Source organism: Gossypium raimondii, chromosome 12, assembly GCF_025698545.1.
Source record: "Gossypium raimondii isolate GPD5lz chromosome 12, ASM2569854v1, whole genome shotgun sequence".
Taxonomy (NCBI): Eukaryota; Viridiplantae; Streptophyta; class Magnoliopsida; order Malvales; family Malvaceae; genus Gossypium; species Gossypium raimondii.
In genome coordinates this window covers 35,706,909-35,731,220 of record NC_068576.1, presented here as the reverse complement: position 1 = coordinate 35,731,220, position 24,312 = coordinate 35,706,909, and the positions used below count along the sequence as shown (strand labels likewise).

General features: G+C 35.1%; 1 protein-coding gene across 3 annotated transcripts; it reads right to left on the bottom strand.

Moving 5' to 3' along the window:
- Positions 1-1,449: 1,449 nt before the first annotated feature.
- LOC105763834 (uncharacterized) lies at positions 1,450-5,721 on the bottom strand. Of its 3 annotated transcripts, none has more exons than XM_052625420.1 (11): positions 5,462-5,721; positions 5,089-5,183; positions 4,172-4,239; positions 3,983-4,066; positions 3,733-3,842; positions 3,579-3,629; positions 2,808-2,951; positions 2,633-2,722; positions 2,162-2,268; positions 1,789-1,873; positions 1,450-1,703 (listed from the first exon to the last, which is right to left on the bottom strand). In XM_052625420.1, the coding sequence occupies exons 2-11, from the start codon at positions 5,133-5,135 to the stop codon at positions 1,566-1,568; spliced, it is 924 nt and encodes a 307-aa protein (XP_052481380.1). In that variant the 5' UTR covers positions 5,136-5,183; positions 5,462-5,721; the 3' UTR covers positions 1,450-1,565. The 3 variants fall into 3 exon arrangements, with proteins under 3 accessions (XP_052481380.1, XP_052481381.1, XP_012437664.1); XM_052625421.1 differs by having other exon boundaries at positions 5,110-5,183; XM_012582210.2 differs by having other exon boundaries at positions 4,172-5,721.
- Positions 5,722-24,312: the final 18,591 nt, after the last annotated feature.

The following is a 24,312-nucleotide window of genomic DNA, read 5'->3' as shown; positions in this document are numbered from 1 at the left end:
AATTAAATTGATTAATTTATGAGAGTGCACCACTGATTTTTCCATATTTATATTGAATTTTGTGCAGGGGGTGCAATTTAGGGCTAAATAGAATAAAAAGGAAACAAATGGGCTAGATTGAAGAAATGAACAAAGAAGGCGGGCCAAAGCAGAATTTTTTCAAGATGTAATTAGCTGAAATTTTATGTTGACTTAGTGAGAGATTATGTAGGGATTTTTATATCATTAAATATTTTATTTCCTTGATTTTCTATGACTAGTGACTCTTAATTTGGCAAAGCTACTAGTATAAATAGAAGACTACTTTGTTCATTTAATCATCAAGTTTTTAATCATCAAGTTTTTCAATCAAGCTTATATCTCTTGCAATTCAATCTTTTCTTTCCTTTTTGCAAATTTAGTTGCTGACATTAATTCCTTATTTTTTTCCATCTATTAGTTTCCAGCTTTGGCACCCAAACCTTGGTCACCCACATCCATCTACTTTCATTTCTTTTTCATTTATTCAACATTCTCCAATTATGCTCAACTCCAATATGCCCCAAACCTTAGTCAACTAAATCCATTTTCAACTCTGACTCGTCAAGACCCGTGAGTTACGAACCCGAGCAATTTAATTCCTAAATTCAGTACTTATTATTTTTCCAGATTAAGAGTATGATTTTGTTAACTCACAAAGTCAAATCAACACTAAGTCAAAAAAGGCGCCGTTTGAATTAGTGTAGTTAGACGTACAATTGGAATTCCGAAAAGATCAATTGTCTAATCGGTTTTCCGTAAACACATTGGCGTGCCAAGTGGAGATTGCTGTTTGGTTCCGTCAAAGGAAGTAGTAACCAGATTTAAATGTCCCACGCGGTTGAGGACATTGGTTCGGGCTAGGCTCTTCTAGAACGCAAAGCTGCCGGAGTTTTAAATCACGAACGTTTCGTTGGTTGTTCGATCGGTAAGAGTTAGTTATAGGACGTTCCATAACTAATTTACACAAGGAAGAGTTGGTGTTCGAGACGTCCTTAGTAACTGTAACTAGCTTATTGGAAAAGAGGAGTTCATCTAATTTTGAGGATCGGTTCAAAGATGAGAAAAACCCATGCCTAAAGCTGAGCTTAGTTTAATTAATTTTTCTTCAGATTTGTTTATCTGTTTTTATTATTTTATTTTCAGCTTTTACTTTTCACGCATTTTTTTCCTGTTTATTTCAGGTTTCAGGTTTTTAATTTTATCCTCCCTCAAAAATTTCTTGGGCACGACAACTGCCCGGACACGAATCTGGTCAAGAAAAAGAAACAATTTTCAGTAAACCCAGTCTCTGAGGGATCGCCCCTACACCCTATATTGCTTAAATTGCAAATTAGACGTAGGTTTATATTGGTGGACTCGACACCCATCATTGGTGGTCTATAGGAAACTAGCCTGGAAGAACTGAGTTAAGTTGCTTGTAATCCTTCATAACATAATTGTTTCTGTAAATTAAAATTGATATGAAATGTTAATAATTCAAACAAGCTTAAAAACATAAATGAAAGCCTAACCAAAACAACATAATAACGAGAATATGACAAATTTCAAGCTTTATTTCTCTTTCTTTTATCATCTGGTTCTGGCTCGTTCCCAATGAAGCTGCGTTTCTTGGTTGTGTTCATGTATGGTCTAATAACCCATTCAATCTGGGCTTCACTCTGCTCCATTGTTCCTAATTTTACCTGCAACATACGCAAAGGAGTTGAATTTAAACTGCAATATGAAGCACCCAATGCGAATAACCTATTGAAATGGCACGATGGTTACCTGGTAAAGCCGCAATTCAAACCTTGGACCAATCTCCTTTAACTCAACTGATTTAGGACCTCCAGGCTTCTCATAGATATGATGCCTGCATGTTTACATGATATCAATGAGTGAGAGTGAACATTTCATTATGTAGAAGCATGAGGGGGAACAATCTATGTTATCATTAGAGGATGGCCACTGTGAAAACCATTATATAACTTTAAACCTACAACTGACAAGTTGACTCACTTCGAGGTTTTGAGAAGTGATTGACTGAGAGTTCTAAAGCATGCACGATGAAGTTCAGTGGTTCCTTACTATTCACATATTGATATCAATATCACCCTATTAATGCTAAAGAATACAACAAAATCTACAGAAGAGAACTAACCTGAACAAAATATAGTCGGACCGATTAGCAAAAGTCACAATACGTTTTGTATCAGGCTTTGGCACAGGGAATAAATGTTTTAGAATGTTCGCTGTTCTTTCACCCAGCTGCCAAAATAAATTGAAAAAAAAGAAAGAAGAAAAAGGCATGTCAGCAACAAAAAAGATTACTCTTGGCCGAAAAGGAAAGAATTGTTATTAATCACAGAATTTCATCAAAGCTACATATGAATCCTTATAATTTGTGTATCAACATACAGAAACATGCAACAGATACAAGATGGAAACACCTTTGAAGGATATTTGAGCACAGAACAGGCTTTGTTACATAACCAACTATTAGACATAAGTGGCACACATGTAAAACCATTAAAAGCAGTAACCCTAAAAGGTTCGAGTATGAAATATATAATATATCGTACCCAACTAAATCATATGCTTCGTTAGTGTACAGGTAAAGCAACAAGGATACCTTGGTTTTAAAATTATCAAGAATCAAATGAGGGTAAGCCTCAGGCATTGTTCCGATGGCTTTCTTGTCTTTAATGTCATGTCTTGTAACCTAGAGGAAAATATTAGATTAAGAAAACAAGAACAGAAATAGAAGTGATAAAGGCCTACGCAAGGTAGAGTCATCAAATACTTGCCACATTGAGTAACCCAAAGTATGCCATGGGACCGAAAGGTAGATGACTTATAATCAAACCATCAGGTATACCCCGATGTTCATGAACCAAAATTACATCTGTAAACTCATGCGAACGGCAACTTTCAATAATTTCAGATATAACCTGCAAATAAGAAAAAAGAATGGCATAGACAATCACTTTCTTATTTTCACTAGAAAACCAGTTTGATGTTAAATAAGTTAATAAATTTATCATACAAAAAAAGGGTGCTGCTGTTCATTATATAGATAATAACTAGCAGAACCGAGGAAAGCATTGTTAAATATTAACATTATGCAGTATAAATAACTTGCTGTAGAAAATTTCAAGGACAACAAAGTAGAAACTGAAAAAGCTTTCAGCAGTTATTCTATTAAAAGGTGAAAGTCACAAATCAATTACAATTTGGAGAAAAGAGCTCAAAAGCTTGCCGTAAGAAAATTGCATCCAGAAGTCTAATGGTGCAATGGTTCAATGAAAAGGGATTAAATGGAATGTTCTACTTACAAATTCTACAGTTATTTATATATACAAGTCTATGTCAACTAAATGAATATCGACTTTAGCCACAAATTACTGATAATAAAACCGGTACCAAAACCGATAGTGCTTAGACATATGTATCATAATCCTCAAGATAAAAAACAAAGACCTGCCAACAATTCAGCACAAGAATCATAACAATAAGAAAACCAATAGGAACCCAACGAAGAAAGCATAGATGGATAAACAAAGCAATGATGCACTGACCTGGCTACCACGATTCATTCGCTCTGCATTAGGAAAGACAAACTTCAATTCCTACAAGAAAGTGAAAAGCATGCCAAAGGAATTCAATCAGTGGTTAACTCTCACGCAAAATATCAGGGAAGAATTTATTTATCACCAAAATAGAGAACCCAACCTTAACAAACTGTATAAGAGGAGCACTTGGATCACGAGATGTTGTCAGCAAAATCTTAGGATCTCGTACAGTTGCATTTGCATATTCATCATCAATATGAGTTTTGGGAACTAAAAATATACCAAAATTAAGCAGTCATGTATCAACACCAATCCCAAAAGAGGGGGGGGGGGTTTCTTTAGCTCAGAGCATAACAAAAGAAAACAAACATCCAAATTACAAAAAAATTAAAATAAATAATAAACATTACTGGAAGTGTAATTATCTTCAAGGTCAATTTCTTGGCGAAGCGCGGCCTCCTCATTCCGGAGTTCAGTTGGAATGGGTTTTCCCTCTACAAGGAAGCAAAATTAAAAACCAAAACTAAAAATTGAAAATTGAAATTAGATTATGATTAACAAAAAAAAAGAAAAGAAAAAATAGAAAAAAAAAACAGTACCTTCAAGGGCTTCTTTGATCTTCCGTTTCTTCTCATAAAGCAAACGCTCTTTGCCTTCCAAGCTCTTCCTGTACAAATACTCTCTCCTCAATCGAATGTTCCTTCTCAACATTTTTATTTACTTCAATTTAAGATAATCAAAACAGCGACTGATTTGGAATGTTGAATGAGAATGGCTAGGCTGTGCTGAATTGAATTAGGGTTTAGGGTTTAATAACTTTGATTTTTATTGGTTATTCATAAATTGATTAGCAAAGATGTCCAAAAATAAATAATTAATTAATTAATTATCCATAAAAGTCCAAAGGGGAGAGATTGGCGGAGAGTGAGGAGATTTATATAAATTTTAGGTCAAATTTTTATTTAGTCCCTATACACTGTATAAATTGTGGATTTAGTCTTTTTTATAAATTTTCTAAATTTAGTACCTGTGTTTTTCTAGTCTTTTGTACTTTTTGAATTTTGAAAATTTAATCATGACGTAAAACGATAGTAGTTAAATATGTTTGGTTAAATTTTAGTTTTGACCCAAATAATAACACATGTAGATTTAGTCCTTGTTCTTTTAATTGGATCATTCTTACTTATCCCTATACTTTTCAAAATTTAAAATTTTAGTCTTGACATTGCTAACAACCTTTAAATCTATTGTACAAGCCCAATTTTTAGCCCAAAACCCAATTAACCCTAAACTAAACAAAAACATTTTGACCCAGTACCCAAATTAACCCACCTAGACTAAACCCATACCAGCAGACCCAAAATTAAAACAAACTTAACCCAAAACCCAACTAACCAATCAACCCACCAGCCCAACTACCCATTTACACCCAAACCCGAAGCCCACTTAGCCCAGGCCCAACTTCATGAAAAAATCTGCCTAGGGTTTCAGAAAGTCTGAAACCCTAGCCCCTAACCTAGGCGCCGCATCTACCCACTTGCATCTGCCGCCGCCTGCAACCATGCCCACTTGCCACCGTCACGGTCACATCGCCACCGGCTCTACTGACACCTGCAAAACAGCAAACCAAACACGCAAAGCAGGAGAAGAACAACAAAATAGCAGTAAACATAGATAAAAATGTATGAAAAGGCTATAAAAAGCCGAATGTATTCATCAAGAGGGGTTCGGCCTCGATTTTTATAAAAGAACAAAAAGAAAAAGGTTGAACATTTTTTTGGCTCAGTTTTATCTTTTCTTTTGCTTACTGTTTTTATTTCTTTTAAGTTTATTTATTTATTTTTAACTTGAAAACATAAAGAAAAAAAATAAAGGAGAAGGCTTTTTACCTTTTTTACCTGCGCCGCGCCGGACGTGGAGGAAGGCGAGCGGTTTCGCCCTTTTCGGGTCTTCGGCCTTTGTTTCACGAGATTCGGCCCCAGATCCGTGCCTAAGAGACACTCGGCTTCGAACTAGGATCAAAAAGATCCGATTTTGAGACGTCGGCCACCGCACACGGCGGTGCAATGCCGGAGGCCGGGCCGGACCGGTGGCCGGATTCTGGGGAAGAAGATGAGAGGGGAGAGAGTTTTGAATTTTTTTTAAAAATGGGGGGCTGAATGGATTTTTTCAGAAAATTTGGGCTTAAATACTGATGTAAAACGGCGTCGTTTTGATATGGCCTGACCCGCGCGTCGACCCGACCCGCCTAGAGGATCCGCGTGTTTTCGACGGAAGGGCTAATTGCATCTTTAGCCCTTCCGCTTTTAAATAATCTTGCAATCTGGTTTTTTTGTTTTTTTTTAAATTCGCCCTGAAATCTATTCTGATTTACAATTTGGTCCAACTTGAAGCGCAGTGTTTTGGAGAGCGGGAATATTTCCCATTTTGGTCCCTCCATTTTTACTCGTGTTGCATTTGGGCCCTGATTTGCTTTTCTCTTTAAATTTGGCTCTTAAATTTTATTTTTCTTTCGATTTAGTCCCTTTTGTTTTTTTATTTCGATTTCGCCCCGTATTGTTGCTTTTACTTTGATTTAGTCCCTTTTTAACACTTTTATTATTTTCTTCATTATTTTAGCGTATTATTATTTATTATTGTTATTATTATTATTATTATTATTATTATTGCTTTTATATATATAGGAGTATATATATATTTTATATATTTTGTATACTTATATACATACTTTTTATATTTTATGATAGTTATATACGTATATATGTACATATTTACTTATATATATATTATAATGCATATATGCATATATTTTCATGTTTTTATAAATTAACGTACATACTTATATTTTACATGTCTTTGTATTTTATAATCTATATACATATATATGTAAATATTTATATTTTATATCTTATAATTCATATATATTTTTCATTTTTAATTTTATGTATATACATACATATACATATTTCCTTAAATGTACATATACATGTTCATATTTTATAATTTTCATCTATTTTCCTTTATTGTTTTGTATGATCATTTATGTATTTATTTATTTGTCCATTTTTTATGCTTTGGTTTATTTATTTATTTATTTATTTGCTATGATATATGCATGATTGATTTATTTTATTATTCGTTTTTGTAATATTTGTTCACATTATCATATCTATTATCCCATTATGCCTATTAACACTATACTTCAAAAAGGAAAATTTTTCAAAATAAGGCAATGTTTTGCGTTTGGAAATTCGAAGAACGTGCCCTAAGGTACTGGGTTTCGATTTATCGTTCCACCAAATGACTTAATATCCTTTTCAAAAATTTTCAAAATAAGGCAATATTTTGCGTTTGGAAATTCGAGGAACGTGCCCTAAGGTACTGGGTTTCGATTTTTCGTTCGACCAAATAGCTAAATATCCTTTTAAAAACTTTTCAAAAATAAGGCAATGTTTTGTGTTTGGAAATTCGAGAAACGTGCCCTAAGGTGCTGGGTTTCGATTTCACGTTTAACCAAATTGCCAAATTTCCTCTTGAATTTAATCCATGCCATTCGAGTTTTTTTTAAGGATCGTGTTTTAAATTTCTTTAAAGTTTTCAATCTTCGACACTAAGACATTAAGTAATCAACTAGGTACCAATTTTGGGCGTATCGATGGTGCTAATCCTTCCTCGTGCGTAACCGACTCCCGAACCCGTTTTTCTGAATTTCGTGGACCAAACTTGTTGTTTTAATAAAATCAAACCTTTTATTAAAAACAACCACTTTTCGAGGTGATCCAATCACACCTTATCAAAAAAGATTGGTGGCGACTCCCGTTTTCGTTTTCATTTTCAGAAACCCAAGTCGACCCCGTTTTCCATCCAAAAAATGGTGTCAACAGCTTGGCGACTCCGCTGGGGACTTTAAATAAAAAAGTCAAGCCACGAGTTGATTATTTCTTATCTTTTTGTCAAAAGTTGAAAATTTGATTTAAATATACGATCCTCTCATTGCATTTCATTTGTTTTGAGTTATAGTTTTTATCATGTTTTGTATTTTAAATTTTTATATCTTTATGCATTGCATTTGTAATGACCCAAAATTTACAAGCACCGAAAAAGTACATTATCGGGCCTCCGTCTTAGTAAATTGAGTTCGAAAATAATTATTAGAAATATTTATTAGACTAGTTGTGTGTTTAATTAGGTATTAATTGGGTGAATTTAGTTTAATTAAGAGAAATTAAGAAAAAGGACTAAATTGATCTAGGGTAAAAGTTGAATTATAGATTAATAAAAATAAAAGGATTAAAATGGCAATTAAGCCATTAATAAGAAATGAGACAGTAAAAGTGATAAAATCTTAGATTTTTATGTTTTATATATATTATTTTATTATATTATATTATATTATATTGTATTATATTATATAAGTAAAAATAAAAAAAAGTAAAATAAAAAAAGATGACAAATGTATGGTAAATATTGAAGACATGTAATAGTAATAATTACATGGGTACACTTGTAATAAAAATAAATATGTGCTTAATTAATAAGTAAAAGATTTTTTGATATATTATTATTAATGTTATTAGTTAAAATAAAAGATATAAAGTAAAAGAAAGAAAGAAACAAAGAAGAAAAGAAACAGAATAGCTAGAAAAGAAGCAGGAAAGAGACGAAAACAGGGGAAGATAAGGGAAAGAAAAATAAAAGGAAAACTAAGGATTTAAAGCTTCAAGTTAATTGGTAAGCTAAATTTAGCCCTTTCCTCTTCATTTTGATATTTTAAAAGCTTTAAAACAAAATTTTGTTGAAGTTAAGTGGAGGTTATGGAAGTTCATAGGTTTTGAACATGATTCATTTTGAACAAGTTGTTAAATTGAGGGTTTATTTGATAGAGTTTCTAGTTAGAGTTGATAAAAGGATTAAATTGTGAACTAGACTATAAGTTTTGAATTTTAGGGATTAAATTGAGGAAAATTCGAAATTAGTGAAAATGCTGAAAAATTAGTAGATAAATTTGAGTTTAGAAGAAATTTGAATAGAAATAGAGTGTGAATTAAGTTAGAAAAATAAGTAAGCTTAGTTAGAATTAAATTGGGAATAAGTAGGAATTGAATAAGAATTTTATTATTATTATTATTGTTAATATAATTATTATTATTATTATTGTTAATATAATTATTATTATTTTTAATGATTGTAATTAATAGTGAAAATAATTATTACTTTCGTAGCTAACAAGGAAAATGAGGCATCGGCATCTAAAGGAAAAGAAAAGATCGTTGAGGAGTAAACGCGTATTCCGGGTTTGTATTACTATAACTTAATCTATTTAATAAATGCTATATTGAAATTGTATTCATGAGACATTTAAAGGAAGGTAAGTATTAACATTTGAAATTAAGTAAGAATATGTGTGAATATTGAATTATATGTGAATTGAAATAATAGATGTTTTGTATTGATTGAATATTTGAAATTGTTGTGGAAATGAATTCGAAATTGGAAAAGTAAAATAATACCCTATTAACTTATCGGACTAGATTGGATACAAATGGCATGCCATAGGATTTGTGATGTGATGAGGAGATTTGTAGTTCGGCCGAGAAGATGATTATGTTATTATATGCTTCGGTTTATCCGAAGAGGCATTAAATGCCTTATTGGTGTGTTGGGAGGATATGATATACTGGTGTGTTATGGAGGATTTAAATTATTCCGGGTGTGTTTAGGTTGGATATTTTGGTGTGTTTGGGTGGAATCCGCGTATCTGTCAGAGTCCGAGCCTTGTTAATAGGGTAAATAATTGAGATGGAAATTTGAAAATGAGATTAGTTGATTTGACATTATTGAAAAATATGAGAAAGAATGTATGATATAAATTATGAATTGATTTAGTATGTAAATATTTAAATATATAAATTTAAGATTTATGGAATGATATATGAATATTTATATTTAGTTTAAAGTGATTTTTAAAGACTATGGTCAATATTTGAAATTTTATTATTATTAAATAGTTTAATTTATAGTAATACCACTAAGTATAAAATACTCAACAGTGCATTTGTTGTTTCGTGCAAGAGTTGAAAAGGGGTTAGAGTCTCGGTTCAAAGATCCGGACAATCCCGACTCGACATAAAGATTTTGGTGATATTTTCTTCCTTTAAGAGAAAGTGGCATGTACATAGGATTTATAATAGTTATTTTGGCATGTTATATAGTTTTGTTGTAAAGTAAGATATTATGTGTTTTGATGAGTATATTAGAAAAATGGTATAAGTTATTTTATAGCATTGGTATCAAGTTGAAATGGCTTAGTTAGTTTTATGTGTTAATTAGAAATGATAATTGGATTTTATTTACTTAAGTTGTTATGTCTATATGTCAAGTAGGATTAAGTATATAAATGCATTGGTTGAAATCTTGAAATTGGGTTGGTTATGTTTGAAATTTTGCGGGGGTTTAATGTAAAAATAAGTCGAAATGTCATTAAATTTTTATAAATAAAAATTAAAAAAATGAATGAAATCAATTAGTACAAATTTATAACAATTTATGAATTATTTTAATATGTTGGTTATTTATTTCGATTTATTTATAAATTGTTTGATATGTTCGGTAATGCCTCGTAACCTTGTTCCGGCGACAGTTTGGGGTTAGGGGGTGTTACATTTTGTGGTATCAGAGCTATCGGGTTTAGTCGATTCTCGGACTAAATCGGGCTCAGAATTGAGTTTAGATGTACATGCCACAATCGAGTCAAACTGAGTCGGGATTTTTGGATGCTGATATAATTATTTGTTTTGTTTTATAGTTAAAATGTCGAATGAACACGTGGAAGATGTAGATCAAGAAATGTATATCAGAGATAGAGAATTGGATGAAACAGAATCAGCTACATCGAGTGTAAATCCATTAGGTAACCAACCTAATATAGAACGGGAAAATGTTAGAGACTGAGATGACTCCCATTTACTGAGAATTATAGCCGATGCTTTGCAACGAGTAGCGGGAACTGTACCTACTATGACATCTACTCCTATTACTAGACGGGCCCCAATCAAAGAATTACAAAAATACGGTGCTACTGAATTTTTGGGTTTGAAGGGAATTGATCCATCCACTGCAGAAAATTGGATGGAATCAACTAAACGAGTTCCCCGAGAGAGCTTGATCTGTGCTGTTTCTCTACTGCAAGGAGAAGCCTATTTGTGGTGGGAATCATGTCGACATCTACCTCTGAGCAGGTGACATGGGATTTATTTCAAAAAGAATTTCAGAAGAAATATGTTGGGGAGCTGTATATTGAAGATAAGAGGCAGGAGTTTTTGATGTTGAAACAAGGTAACCTGTCTGTTGTAGATTATGAACTTGAATTTTCTAGACTCAGCCGATATGCTTCTGAGTTTATACCGACAGAGGTGATAGTTGTAAAAGGTTTCTTGAGGTTTGAGAGATGAGATCGAGTGCAATGGTGTCACATCGAATTACAGAATTTGTAGATTTAGTAGAGAGAGCGAAGATGGTTGAGCAGGTGTTGGGTTTGGATAAAAAGCCTGAGATAGCTAGATCGACTGGGAAACGAGCTGGCATTACTATTTCAAGTCCTCTACCGAAAAGATCCCAAGAATTCAGAGACAGTTGGAAGTCAAGTTTCAGATCAGATCGAGGAGATAAAAATCGAGGCAAACAGACTGCTGTTTCTACCGGTAGTGTAAAAGGACCTTCACGAAATATTGATATCCCCGACTGTGAACACTGTGGAAAGAAGCATTTGGGCAAATGTTGGAGGATAACTCGACGATGTTTTCGATGCGGGTCTACAGATTATTTCATCCGGGATTGTCAAAAAAATGAAGGTGCTTTACCGCAGATCTCGAGATCGAGATCTCTTCGCTAGAGGCAGAGGGTCAGGTAGAGGTAGTTCACTTTCAAGGGGAGGAAGTATTAGGAGGAGCAGTGATATAGCTACTCAACAGTCTGAAGCGAAAGTACCCGCCAGAGCTTATGTTGTCAGAACACGGGAAGAAGGCGATGCCCATGATGTAGTAACAGGTATATTCTTACTATATTCTGAACCTATTTATGCTTTAATTGATCCCGGATCTTCACACTCTTATATAAATTCAAAACTGGTTGAATTGAGAAAGTTAAAATCTGAAATGTCTAGAGTTTTAATAGAAGTGTCTAGTCCTTTGGGACAAACTGTGTCTGTAGATAGAGTATGCCGGAGATGCCCGTTGATGATACATGGTAAAATGTTTTCTGTTGACTTGTTGATTATGCCTTTCGGTGATTTTGATATAATATTGGGTATGGATTGGTTATCCGAATACGGGGTGATTTTGGATTGCTACAAAAATAGGTTTAGTATTCAGACAGAGGATGGAGACAGACTTGAAGTGAATGGCATTCGTACCAGTGGCACAACACATATTATTTCAGCAATCAAGGCTAGTAAATTGCTGCGACAGGGTTGTACAGCATATCTAGCTTATGTTATTAATTCTGATTCGATTGGTAGTCAGTGTAGTCAGATTAGAACTGTATGTGAGTTTCCAGATGTATTCCCTGAAGAACTACCGGGCGTACCACCTGACAAAGAGGTTGAATTTGCTATAGAAGTGTACCTGTGTGCAGACCAATCTCTATACCTCCATACCGAATGTCGCCCACTGAATTAAAAGAGTTGAAGGTGCAGTTACAGGACTTACTAGATCGTGGATTTATTAGACCGAGCATTTCATCATGGGGAGCTCCAGTGTTATTTGTTAAAAAGAAAGATGGATCAATGCGGCTTTGTATTGATTATCGGCAGTTGAACAAAGTGACAATCAAGAACCGGTACCCGTTGCCTCGTATAGACGATTTATTCGATTAGCTAAAAGGAGCTTCGGTATTTTCAAATATTGACTTGAGATCTGGGTATTATCAGCTGAAAGTAAAAGAAAGTGATGTTCCGAAGACTGCATTTCGTACTCGATATGGTCATTATGAATTTTTGGTGATGCCGTTCGGGTTAACTAATGCTCCAGCTGCTTTCATGGATTTGATGAACCGTATTTTTCAGCCGTATTTAGATCAGTTCGTGGTGGTTTTCATTGATGACATATTGGTTTATTCGAAAACTGAAGTAGAACATGATCAGCATCTCAAAATCGTGTTACAGATTCTGCGTGAAAAACAGTTGTATGGAAAGCTCAACAAATGTGAATTCTGGTTATCAGATGTGGTATTTTTGGGACATGTAGTATCGGCAGATGGAATCAGAGTTGATCGAAGAAGATTGAAGCTATTGTTGAATAGAAGGCACCAAAGAATGTATATGAGGTACGTAGTTTTCTTGGTTTGGCTGGGTATTACAGAAGATTTGTAAATGGATTTTCGAAGATAGCTTTGCCGATGACCAAGTTACTACAGAAGAATGTTCCTTTTATCTGGGATGATCGGTGTCAGAGAAGTTTTGAGACATTGAAACAAATGTTAACAGAGGCACCGGTTTTAACTTTACCAGAATCGGGGAAAGATTTCATAGTGTACAGTGATGCTTCTCTGAAGGGTTTGGGTTGTGTATTGATGCAAAATGGAAAAGTAATAGCTTATGCATCTCGACAGTTGAAGCCACATGAACGTAACTACCCGACACACGATTTGGAGTTAGCTGCTGTAATTTTCGCATTGAAGATTTGGAGGCATTATCTTTATGGTGAAAAATGTTACATATATACCGATCATAAAAGTCTCAAATACCTTCATCATAAAAGGAGTTGAATCTAAGACGAGACGATGGATAGAACTTTTAAAAGATTATGATTGTGTTATAGATTATCATCCAGGAAAGGCAAATGTGGTAGCAGATGCATTGAGTAGGAAAGCAGCGGTTGAATTACGGGCAATGTTTGCTCAGCTTAGTATTAATGATGATGGAAGTTTGTTAGTTGAGTTAAGAGTCAAGCCGGTAATGTTTGATCAAATCAGAGCAGCACAACTAGAGGATGAAAACTTGATGAAGAGAAGAGAAATGGTACAGCTTGGTACGGTGGAAAATTTTAGTATTGACGAGCATGATTGTTTGAGATTTCAGAATCGAATTTGTGTTCCAGCCACTTCTGAGATTAAAGAGTTGATTCTTCGAGAAGCACATAATAGTATTTTTGCTTTGCACCCAGGTGGAATGAAGATGTATCGTGACCTACGAGAACTGTATTGGTGGCCAGGGATAAAGAAAGATGTAGTCGAGTATGTTGGTAAATGCCTGACTTGTCAGCGGGTAAAAGCAGAACATCAGGTACCGACAGGTTTACTTCAGCCTATTAGTATCCCCGAGTGGAAATGGGATTGTATTACTATGGACTTTGTTACGGGATTACCGTTGTCAGCAAGTAAAAAGAATGCCATATGGGTAATTGTTGATCGACTCACAAAGTCTGCTCACTTTATAGCAGTCAGAACTGATTGGTCACTACAGAAGCTTGCCGAAGTTTATATCTGGGAAATTGTTAGATTACATGGTATTCCGGTATCAATAATTTCAGACCGAGATCCTCGTTTTACATCGAGATTTTGGAGGCAGTTACATGAGTCGTTGGGTACACGGCTTAATTTTAGCACTGCATTTCATCCGCAAACTGACGGACAGTCCGAGCGGGTAATTCAAATTTTGGAAGATATGTTGAGAGCTTGTATTATCGACTTTGCGTCTGGTTGGGAACGATATTTGCCATTAGCAGAATTTGTTTATAATAATAGTTTCCAATCTAGTATTCAGATGGCTCCGTATGAAGCACTATATGGTCGAAGGTCTCGATCACCGATATGTTAGACAGAATTGAATGAAAGAAAAGTGATTGGGCCGGAATTGATTCAAGAGACAGAGGAAACAGTTAAAAAGATTAAATATAGACTGAAAGCCGCATTCGACAGACAGAAATCTTACGCAGATCTGAAACGACGAGATATTGAATATTCCGTTGGTGATAAAGTATTCCTCAAAGTATCGCCATGGAAGAAACTTTTGAGATTTGGTCGGAAGGGAAAATTGAGTCCACGTTTTATTGGGCCGTATGAAATTATGGAAAGAATCGGACCGGTTGCCTATCGATTGGCTTTACCTCCGGAATTACAAAGGATTCATGATGTTTTTCATGTTTCGATGCTTCGGAGATATAGATCAGATCCTTCTCATGTTATTCCCACTGAAGACATTGAAATTCGATCTGATTTAACTTATGAAGAAGAGCCGGTTCAGATATTAGCACGAAGTGAAAGAATTAAGAAATAAGCGGGTTCCTTTAGTAAAAGTCTTATGGAGAAGCCATAGTGTGGAAGAAGCGACTTGGGAACCAGAAGAGACGATGAGAGAACAATATCCTCATCTCTTCTCAGGTAAATTTCGAGGACGAAATTTATTAAGGGGGGAGAAATGTAATGACCCAAAATTCACAAGCACCGAAAAAGTATATTATCGGGCCTCCGTCTTAGTAAATTGAGTTCGAAAATAATTATTAGAAATATTTATTAGACTAGTTGTGTGTTTAATTAGGTATTAATTGGGTGAATTTAGTTTAATTAAGAGAAATTAAGAAAAAGGACTAAATTGATCTAGGGTAAAAGTTGAATTATAGATTAATAAAAGAATAAAAGGATTAAAATGGCAATTAAGCCATTAATAAGAAATGGGACGGTAAAAGTGATAAAAATATTAGATTTTTATGTTTTATATATATTATTATATTATATTATATTATATTATATTGTATTATATTATATAAGTAAAAAAAAGTAAAAAAAAAGATGATAAATGTATGGTAAATATTGAAGACATGTGTAATAGTAATAATTACATGGGTACACTTGTAATAAAAATAAATATGTGCTTAATTAATAAGTAAAAGATTTTTTTGATATATTATTATTAATATTATTAGTTAAAATAAAAGATATAAAGTAAAAGAAAGAAAGAAACAAAGAAGAAAAGAAACAGAATAGCTAGAAAAGAAGCAGGAAAGAGACGAAAACAGGGAAGATAAGGGAAAGAAAATAAAAGGAAAACTAAGGATTTAAAGCTTCAAGTTAATTGGTAAGCTAAATTTAGCCCTTTCCTCTTCATTTTGATATTTTAAAAGCTTTAAAACAAAATTTTGTTGAAGTTAAGTGGAGGTTATGGAAGTTCATAGGTTTTGAACATGATTCATTTTGAACAAGTTGTTAAATTGAGGGTTTATTTGATAGAGTTTCTAGTTAGAGTTGATAAAAGGATTAAATTGTGAACTAGACTATAAGTTTTGAATTTTAGGGATTAAATTGAGGAAAATTCGAAATTAGTGAAAATGCTGAAAAATTAGTAGATAAATTTGAGTTTAGAAGAAATTTGAATAGAAATAGAGTGTGAATTAAGTTAGAAAAATAAGTAAGCTTAGTTAGAATTAAATTGGGAATAAGTAGGAATTGAATAAGAATTTTATTATTATTATTATTGTTAATATAATTATTATTATTATTATTGTTAATATAATAATTATTATTTTTAATGATTGCAATTAATAGTGAAAATAATTATTACTTTCGTAGCTAACAAGGAAAATGAGGCATCGGCATCTAAAGGAAAAGAAAAGATCGTTGAGGAGTAAACGCGTATTCCGGGTTTGTATTACTATAACTTAATCTATTTAATAAATGCTATATTGAAATTGTATTCATGAGACATTTAAAGGAAGGTAAGTATTAACATTTGAAATTAAGTAAGAATATGTGTGAATATTGAATTATATGTGAATTGAAATAATAAATGTTTTGTATTGATTGAATATTTGAAATTGTTGTGGAAATGAATTCGAAATTGGAAAAGTAAAATAATACCCTATTAACTTATCGGACTAGATTGGATACAAATGGCATGCCATAGGATTTGTGATGTGATGAGGAGATTTGTAGTTCGGCCGAGAAGATGACTATGTTATTATATGCTTCGGTTTATCCGAAGAGGCATTAAATGCCTTATTGGTGTGTTTGGGAGGATATGATATACTGGTGTGTTATGGAGGATTTAAATTATTCCGGGTGTGTTTAGGTTGGATATTTTGGTGTGTTTGGGTGGAATCCGCGTATCTGTCAGAGTCCGAGCCTTGTTAATAGGGTAAATAATTGAGATGGAAATTTGAAAATGAGATTAGTTGATTTGACATTATTGAAAAATATGAGAAAGAATGTATGATATAAATTATGAATTGATTTAGTATGTAAATATTTAAATATATAAATTTAAGATTTATGGAATGATATATGAATATTTATATTTAGTTTAAAGTGATTTTTTAAAGACTATGGTCAATATTTGAAATTTTATTATTATTAAATAGTTTAATTTATAGTAATACCACTAAGTATAAAATACTCAGCGTACGGTTGTTTCCGTGCGCAGGTTGAAAAGGGGTTAGAGTCTCGGTTCAAATCCGGACAATCCCGACTCAGACATAAAGATTTTGGTGATATTTTCTTCCTTTAAGAGAAAGTGGCATGTACATAGGATTTATAATAGTTATTTTGGCATGTTATATAGTTTTGTTGTAAAGTAAGATATTATGTGTTTTGATGAGTATATTAGAAAAATGGTATAAGTTATTTTTATAGCATTGGTATCAAGTTGAAATGGCTTAGTTAGTTTTATGTGTTAATTAGAAATGATAATTGGATTTTATTTACTTAAGTTGTTATGTCTATATGTCAAGTAGGATTAAGTATATAAATGCATTGGTTGAAATCTTGAAATTGGGTTGGTTATGTTTGAAATTTTGCGGGGTTTAATGTAAAAATAAGTCGAAATCTTTTGAATTTTTATAAATAAAAATAAAAAAATGAATGAAATCAATTAGTACAAATTTATAACAATTTATGAATTATTTTAATATGTTGGTTATTTATTTCGATTTATTTATAAATTGTTTGATATGTCCGGTAATGCCTCGTAACCCTGTTCCGGCGACGGTTTGGGGTTAGGGGGTGTTACAGCATTGCATGACCGCTGGTCACACCTTTTAAGTGGGAGTGAGAAGCTACTCCTTCGTGAGGTTTTCACCTCCGTGCAGGATAGTGGATCGCTTTCGGGATACATCCGTACCTATGTCTTCGTGAGATTTTCATCTCCGTGTAGCCATAGGGAAATGTATTCCCCTGAACCGAACTTGGTCCGTATGAGCCTGTAATGGGTAAGGATCGAGGAATCTGCTGGTTCGGGTACCCTTACTTTAGAACTAAACCTCATATAGTGGACTTAGGAACTTATCCTAGGTAGAGCCACTCCAAATCCCAAGTATTTACCTGATTAGGTACTTTTTGTTTTCTGTGCTTGCTTATGTTTTGTTCTGACCCTTATTGTTGTGTTTTGATTATGATTGCATTACATTGCATTTGCATCTTAGGAAAGAGATATTGATTCAAGTCCGATTACTAAATTAGAAAGCTTATCATTGAATACGGATTCCTTGATAAAGTGGAAAATAATACGACTTCTCGAATATATTCTGAGAAACACAAGAATGGCGATGGAAGAGTTCGTGACCCTGCTTCGTAGCCTGAGGATTCAAGGCAATTGTCTAAGAGCCTTCAACATTCCACCCCCTTAAAGAGGCGGACGAGCTTTATGAAGATGGGCAGATGATGGATCGCGACCAAGATCAAGAAAATAAGCTAGCAATGGCATCTATTGGAGAGATTACCTCAAACATGCGGATGAAGAAAAACCGATATTGTTTCTTGGAATATGAGGGTGAGGTCGTACATGTATCCGTTTTATGTAAGGGAATTTACTTCCTAGAAAAGTTTCCTAAATGTAATTGAATCAAAATCAACGTCTCTTTAGGCATTCATTTCATGCATTTGCATTACATTGTATCATATGCATTAGATTTTCACGAAGTGACCCTAATTAGGTAAAATTATTTCAGAAAGTCTGGAAAACCAACATTTTTGCGGTACCCGAATAGAAACTAAGGAATGGACCAAAGGTTGGAGAGATTAGAGCGAATGCAGATTCAGATGCGGGAGTAATTGACTGAATTTCAACAGGAGATGAGAGATCAGATGCTAGAATTACAAAGAACCTTGATGAGTCAGTTCAACCGACTGCCAGCTGGAGAGTTAGAAAAAAGGAAGGACCTAGTGGTCCACTTTGGGGTTGATAATAAGGATCCTGCCCATTCCCTAGATTATACTCCGACAAGTGTCCAAGTCCAGCCGGATGGGCGTCCACAAGGGGCACTCTTTACCATAAGATCTCAACAATATCAGACTGGTACAACAGCACCGGTGAGTGGCTTGACGGACCCAAGGTCCAAAGTGAGGAACAATTTTCCTGTTGCTCTCGACAACCTGGCTGAAACAAAGCAGGCGAGGGTGGAATACCTAAGTACCACAAAGGCCCCAAAGAAGGAGGGGAATAAATGGGATAATGCGGGCAGGTATAACAAAGGCCACTCAAAACCAATCACTGCGGGCCGACCAAAGACAGAAACCACCAGCCATCAGAGGTCTTCAAAGCAAGAATCTGGAATGAAGCCAGGTACTGAAAAGCTCCAGTTCATACCAATTCCGATGTCATATAGTGAGTTATATCGAAGCTTATTTGATGCACGTGTGGTGTCCCCCTTCTACTTAAAACCCATACAGCCTCCGTATCCCAAATGGTATGACACGAACGTACAATGCGACTACCATGCGGGAATTACGGGGCATTCAATAGAGAATTGCATTGCCTTCAAGAAGCTAGTCGAAAAATTCATCAACATGGGTATTGTCAAGTTGGGTGATTCATCTAGTGCAAAAAGCCATCTACCCAATCATGTTGACCACGAGATGAATAAGATGTATGAAGCAGTGTTGGGAAGCGTTCACATCCATGCCATACATGAAGACACAAAGGAAAAGGGACCTTGTTAGATACCTGCCCTTATAAATCTGGAGTGTTTTAAGAAATCCCTGTAGTTATCAGGGCTTATTTAGAGTAATGTCCAGAATTTTTTTGTTGTTTTTAGCCTAAAGCGATAGAAATTTCTTTGTGAAATAGGCTAATGTCTGAACGTCATCATTCTAATAAAATACATCTTTGCATTCCTTTTTGAGCTAATATTCTTTCATTCTTTTTGAATAATTATTTCTGATTCTTTCATTCTTTTGAATTTTCTTCCAAACCATCATTCATTCATTCATAATTATATGATACAAATAATTATTCATGAATCTATACATTCTTTTGTATATTCTTTGGTACTTGCTATGGGTCCTCGGATATCAATTACGTGAATTACTCTGCTACAGACCCAGATTTTCCTTTTGAGCGAGGCATGTGTTCAGAGGGATCACAATGCTTTGAAAATGACAAAGATTGTAGTTTATCTCCTGACTTGTTAAGGATGGTTGAACAAGAGGATAGACAGATCCTACCTCACAAGGAATCATCAGAAATCGTGAGCTTGGCGAATATTAGAATTGACCAGACCGCAAAAATGAAGTGAGACCTCATCAAGTTACCTCTAGAGTTCGAAGATATCTTTGTAGAATCATACCAGGATATACCGATAATGAAATCTGCACAACAGCACGATGTCAGAAATTTGCAGTATGAACAGTGCAATTCTTTGACAGGGCAATGCCTTTCTCGTTGGGTCAGCATAGCTTTGCCCGTTTGAAGTCGAGTTTCCGTCCCTTCAAGATGTTGTCGGATTTTATCCTGACTAAGAAGGAACATCCAAAGCTTTCTGTCGTATTGGCGCCCCAAAATGCTCTATATTAAGGAAAATTTTTCGAAAAGGGATAACAAGAACTTGCCTAAGCCTATAGGTTCAGATTCAATAAAAAAACAAAAAATCAAAAAAATCAAAAAAATCAAAATCAAAATAAAAAAGAAAAAAGAAAAAGAAAAAATCAAAGTCAAAAGCAAAAAAGAGAAATCAATCAAAATCAAAAATGAAAGAAAAAGAAGAAAAAGAAAAAGAAAAAGGAGAGGTCAAGGCGAAAACCCACAAATGGCGCTTTGACCAAAGGTGGATTTGAGTTGAAAATCCGAAAAGGACGACTCAAATTTCGAGCACAATGAGGCATGGACATCACCATTATCGAAGACGTCTAATGGGCATTGCTTCATTTTGAGAGGCTACTTCATAAGCCAAAGTCATCGTATACCGATACAGAATTTCAGAGAATAGGGTATTGGAGAATGCATTGAATTTAAACAATAGCACGATTGTTGAGGTCTCAAATTAACTTAGAAGTGGACACCACGATTCGTCACTGAATTGCCTAGAGTTGAACATCGAAAATTAAAGGAAAATGACTGAGACTTACAAGGATCGGTATAAGAAATTACTATTTTCCTTCCTTGCCTGTCGAACATCTGTACCGGGGAAATACCTTTCTCTTTGGTTTGCGGGGTTTAGGTAGTTTTACCTATTGAAATCCTTTCTCTCCGGGTATTAGTTGGATGAAGCAGAATGGATCCAATCGCGATGCGATCAGTTAAACCTAGAAAAAAGGTTAAAAGCTATTATTCAGGGTCAGATGTACCGGAAACAAATGATACGAGCCCATAATGAACAGTGTCATCTCAGAGAATTCCACGAGAGGGTTGGATGTCGAAAAAGATCATTCCTCTCCAAAAGGATTCCAGGGGGAAATGAATGCCAAACCGGGAATGTCCCTATGTTGTAAAGAAGACATTCTTCAGAATAGCACTGATCCTGAGTGAGATTGCTAGTCCCATAAACTCGGATCCAGTCAAGAAATACTTCGTTTAAAGAAGGAGAAATGACCAAGGTGAAAACCCGCAAAGGGCACTCTGAGTCAAAAAAATGTAAAAAAATAAAAAAATAAAAAATGAAAAATGAGAATGAAAAATGAAAAATGGAGAGGCTAAGGGGAAAACCCAGAAAGGGCGCCTTAGGCCAAAGGGGATTTGAGTTGAAAACCCGAAAAGGGCGGCTCAAATATTTGTTTAGAATGGGGCATGAGGCGATCGAGGCGATTCAATTTTGATCATATTGGGGCATGTGGTGATCTTGCTATACAGAATCAACAAGAAAGGATAGGCAACATCTTGGGGCATCGACAGAGTATTTGTAGATCTCCTAAGCGCATGTCCAACTCAAGATGGTCTTCAGAAAGTTCGTACAGAGAAGTTCAAGCTGCGATATCTGGGGCACCCAATTCTCATATTATCTATATTAAATCTGTTGTTCTTGGAATACCTTTTTCCTTTCCAAGATAAACATTCTCGATCAATTTCTTCATTATCCTTCTTTACTATTTTTGGTAATTTATTCCTTTCGAGCTATGCTCAGAACCAATTTTATTCTTATTCATTGTTATGACCCATTTTTGCAAAGCATGTTGCATTAGAATAATGATTAATGGACTAATAAAACTTTCACAAAGGAAGTTTTGCATATTACTCTGAAAAGTTTCTAAATAATATAGGAGCCTAAAGCAGGACTATTGTTTAGAACACACCAATTTTTAAAGGTTGGAGATTTGGGAAGGAATAGTCTAAATTTAGACTTTCTCTTTGGATTTTTGTTGTCAAATGCGTTGATGGACAAGACGCCATGTTGGTGGCAAAGCTTGAATAAACAAGAAAGCAATGATCATCAGGCAATAGGAAGAGGTTACCTCGGAGAAGAGAGCCTTCATTTGCGCATGAGTCTTTGGTACGACACCCTGAGAATGGTGTAGGAAACCAGAACGGTTCAGATCCTATATCCCCGAATTGTGATAAAAGAGGACGGAGGAAAAGCCACATATTTCTACCCTTAGATTATTGTGAGAGAATGATGGTACAAATTTTGATGTCCCAGTGGATTGAACTTTGACGTTCACAGTGGGGGGCAATCAGATTAAGTGTTTCTTTGGATATGCCAGCTGAGCAAGAAGGCGTTGTAGCACGTCAGTGATAAAGCCTTAATAAGCTTTTGCGTGATGATAACCTAAGCATTAAGGAATCATTTTCATGACATTTTGCATATATTCAAATGTCATTCATACACATCTAGTTAGGAGCATTTGATTTCATTCTGATCATGTCATCCAAATCACTAGGCACAATTAGGTTCATAAAATAGAACATACAGGTCATGTTCCCCAGAGAACAGATCAATGAAGTTGCAGATCTTGCCTTCCTGCATTGACAGGGAAGCAGATTGAAGACACAAACCTTGCCTCTCTCGGTTGTGATGGAGCTGGTTGAAGACAAAAGATCTTGCCTTCTTGCATTAACAACGAAGCAGATCGAAAACAAAACCTTGCCTTCATTGGTTGCAGTGGAGCTGGTTAAAGACAAAAGATCTTGCCTTCCTGCATTAACAACGAAGCAGATCGAAAACAAAGCCTTGCCTTCATTGGTTGCAGTGGAGCTGGTTAAAGACAAAAGATCTTGTCTTCCTGCATTGACAGTGAAGCAGGTCGAAGACACAAACCTTGCCTCTCCCGGATGTGATGGAGCTGGTTGAAGACAACAGATCTTGCCTTCCTACATTGACAGCGAAGCAGGTCAAGGACACGAGCCTTGCCTCTCTCGGTTGTGATGGAGCTAGTTGAAGACAAAAGATCTTTCCTTCTTGCATTAACAGCGAAGCAGGTCGAAGACACAAACCTTGCCTCTCTCGGTTGTGATGGAGCTGGTTGAAGACAAAAGATCTTGCCTTCTTACATTGACGGCGAAGCAGGTCGAAGACACAAACCTTGCCTCTCTCGGTTGTGATGGAGCTAGTTGAAGATAGCAGATCTTGCCTTCCTGCGTTAACAATGAAGCAGATCGAAAACAAAGCCTTGCCTCCATTGGTTGCAGTGGAGCAGATTGAAGCCAGAGATCTTATCTCCCTGGGATTACAGCGGAGCAGATCAAAGACACTATCCTATCTCCCTGAAGTTACAGTGGAGCGGATTGAAATAAAATATCTTATCTCTCTGAAGTTACAGCAGAGTAGATCGCATCAGATTGAAGCCAGAAATCTTATCTCCCTGAGATTACAGCGGAGCAGATTGAAGCTAGTAATCCTATCTCCCTGAGATTACAGTGGAGCAGAATAAAACCAATGATCTTATCTCTCTGAAGTTACAGTAGAGTAGACGCACCAGGTCTTATTTCCCAAAGATTACAGTGGAACAGACCGAAGAATTTCAGGTCTTATCTCCCTAAGATTACAGCGGAGCAGATTGAAGCTAGTAACCCTATCTCCCTAAGATTTCAGTGGAGTGGATTAAAATGAAGGATCTTATCTCTCTGAAGTTACAGCAGAGTAGATCGCGTCAGGTCTTATTTCCCTAAGATTACAGTGGAACAGACCGAAGAATGTCAGATCTTATCTCCCTGAGATTACAGCGGAGCAGATTGAAGTTAGTAATCCTATCTCCCTGAGATTACAGTGGAGTGGATTAAAATAAAGGATATTATCTCTCTGAAGTTACAGTAGAGAAGATTGTATCAGGTCTTATCTCACTGAGATTACAGCGGAGCAGATTGAAGCTAGTAATCCTATCTCCCTGAGATTACAGTGGAATGGATTAAAATAAAGGATCTTATCTCTCTGAAGTTACAGTAGAGAATATCTTATCAAGTCTTATCTCCCTGAGATTACAGCGGAGCAGATTGAAGCTAGTAATCCTATCTCCCTGAGATTACAATGGAGCGGATTAAAACAAAGGATCTTATCTCTCTGAAGTTACAGTTGAGTAGATCGCATCAGGTTTTACCTCACTGTGGTTA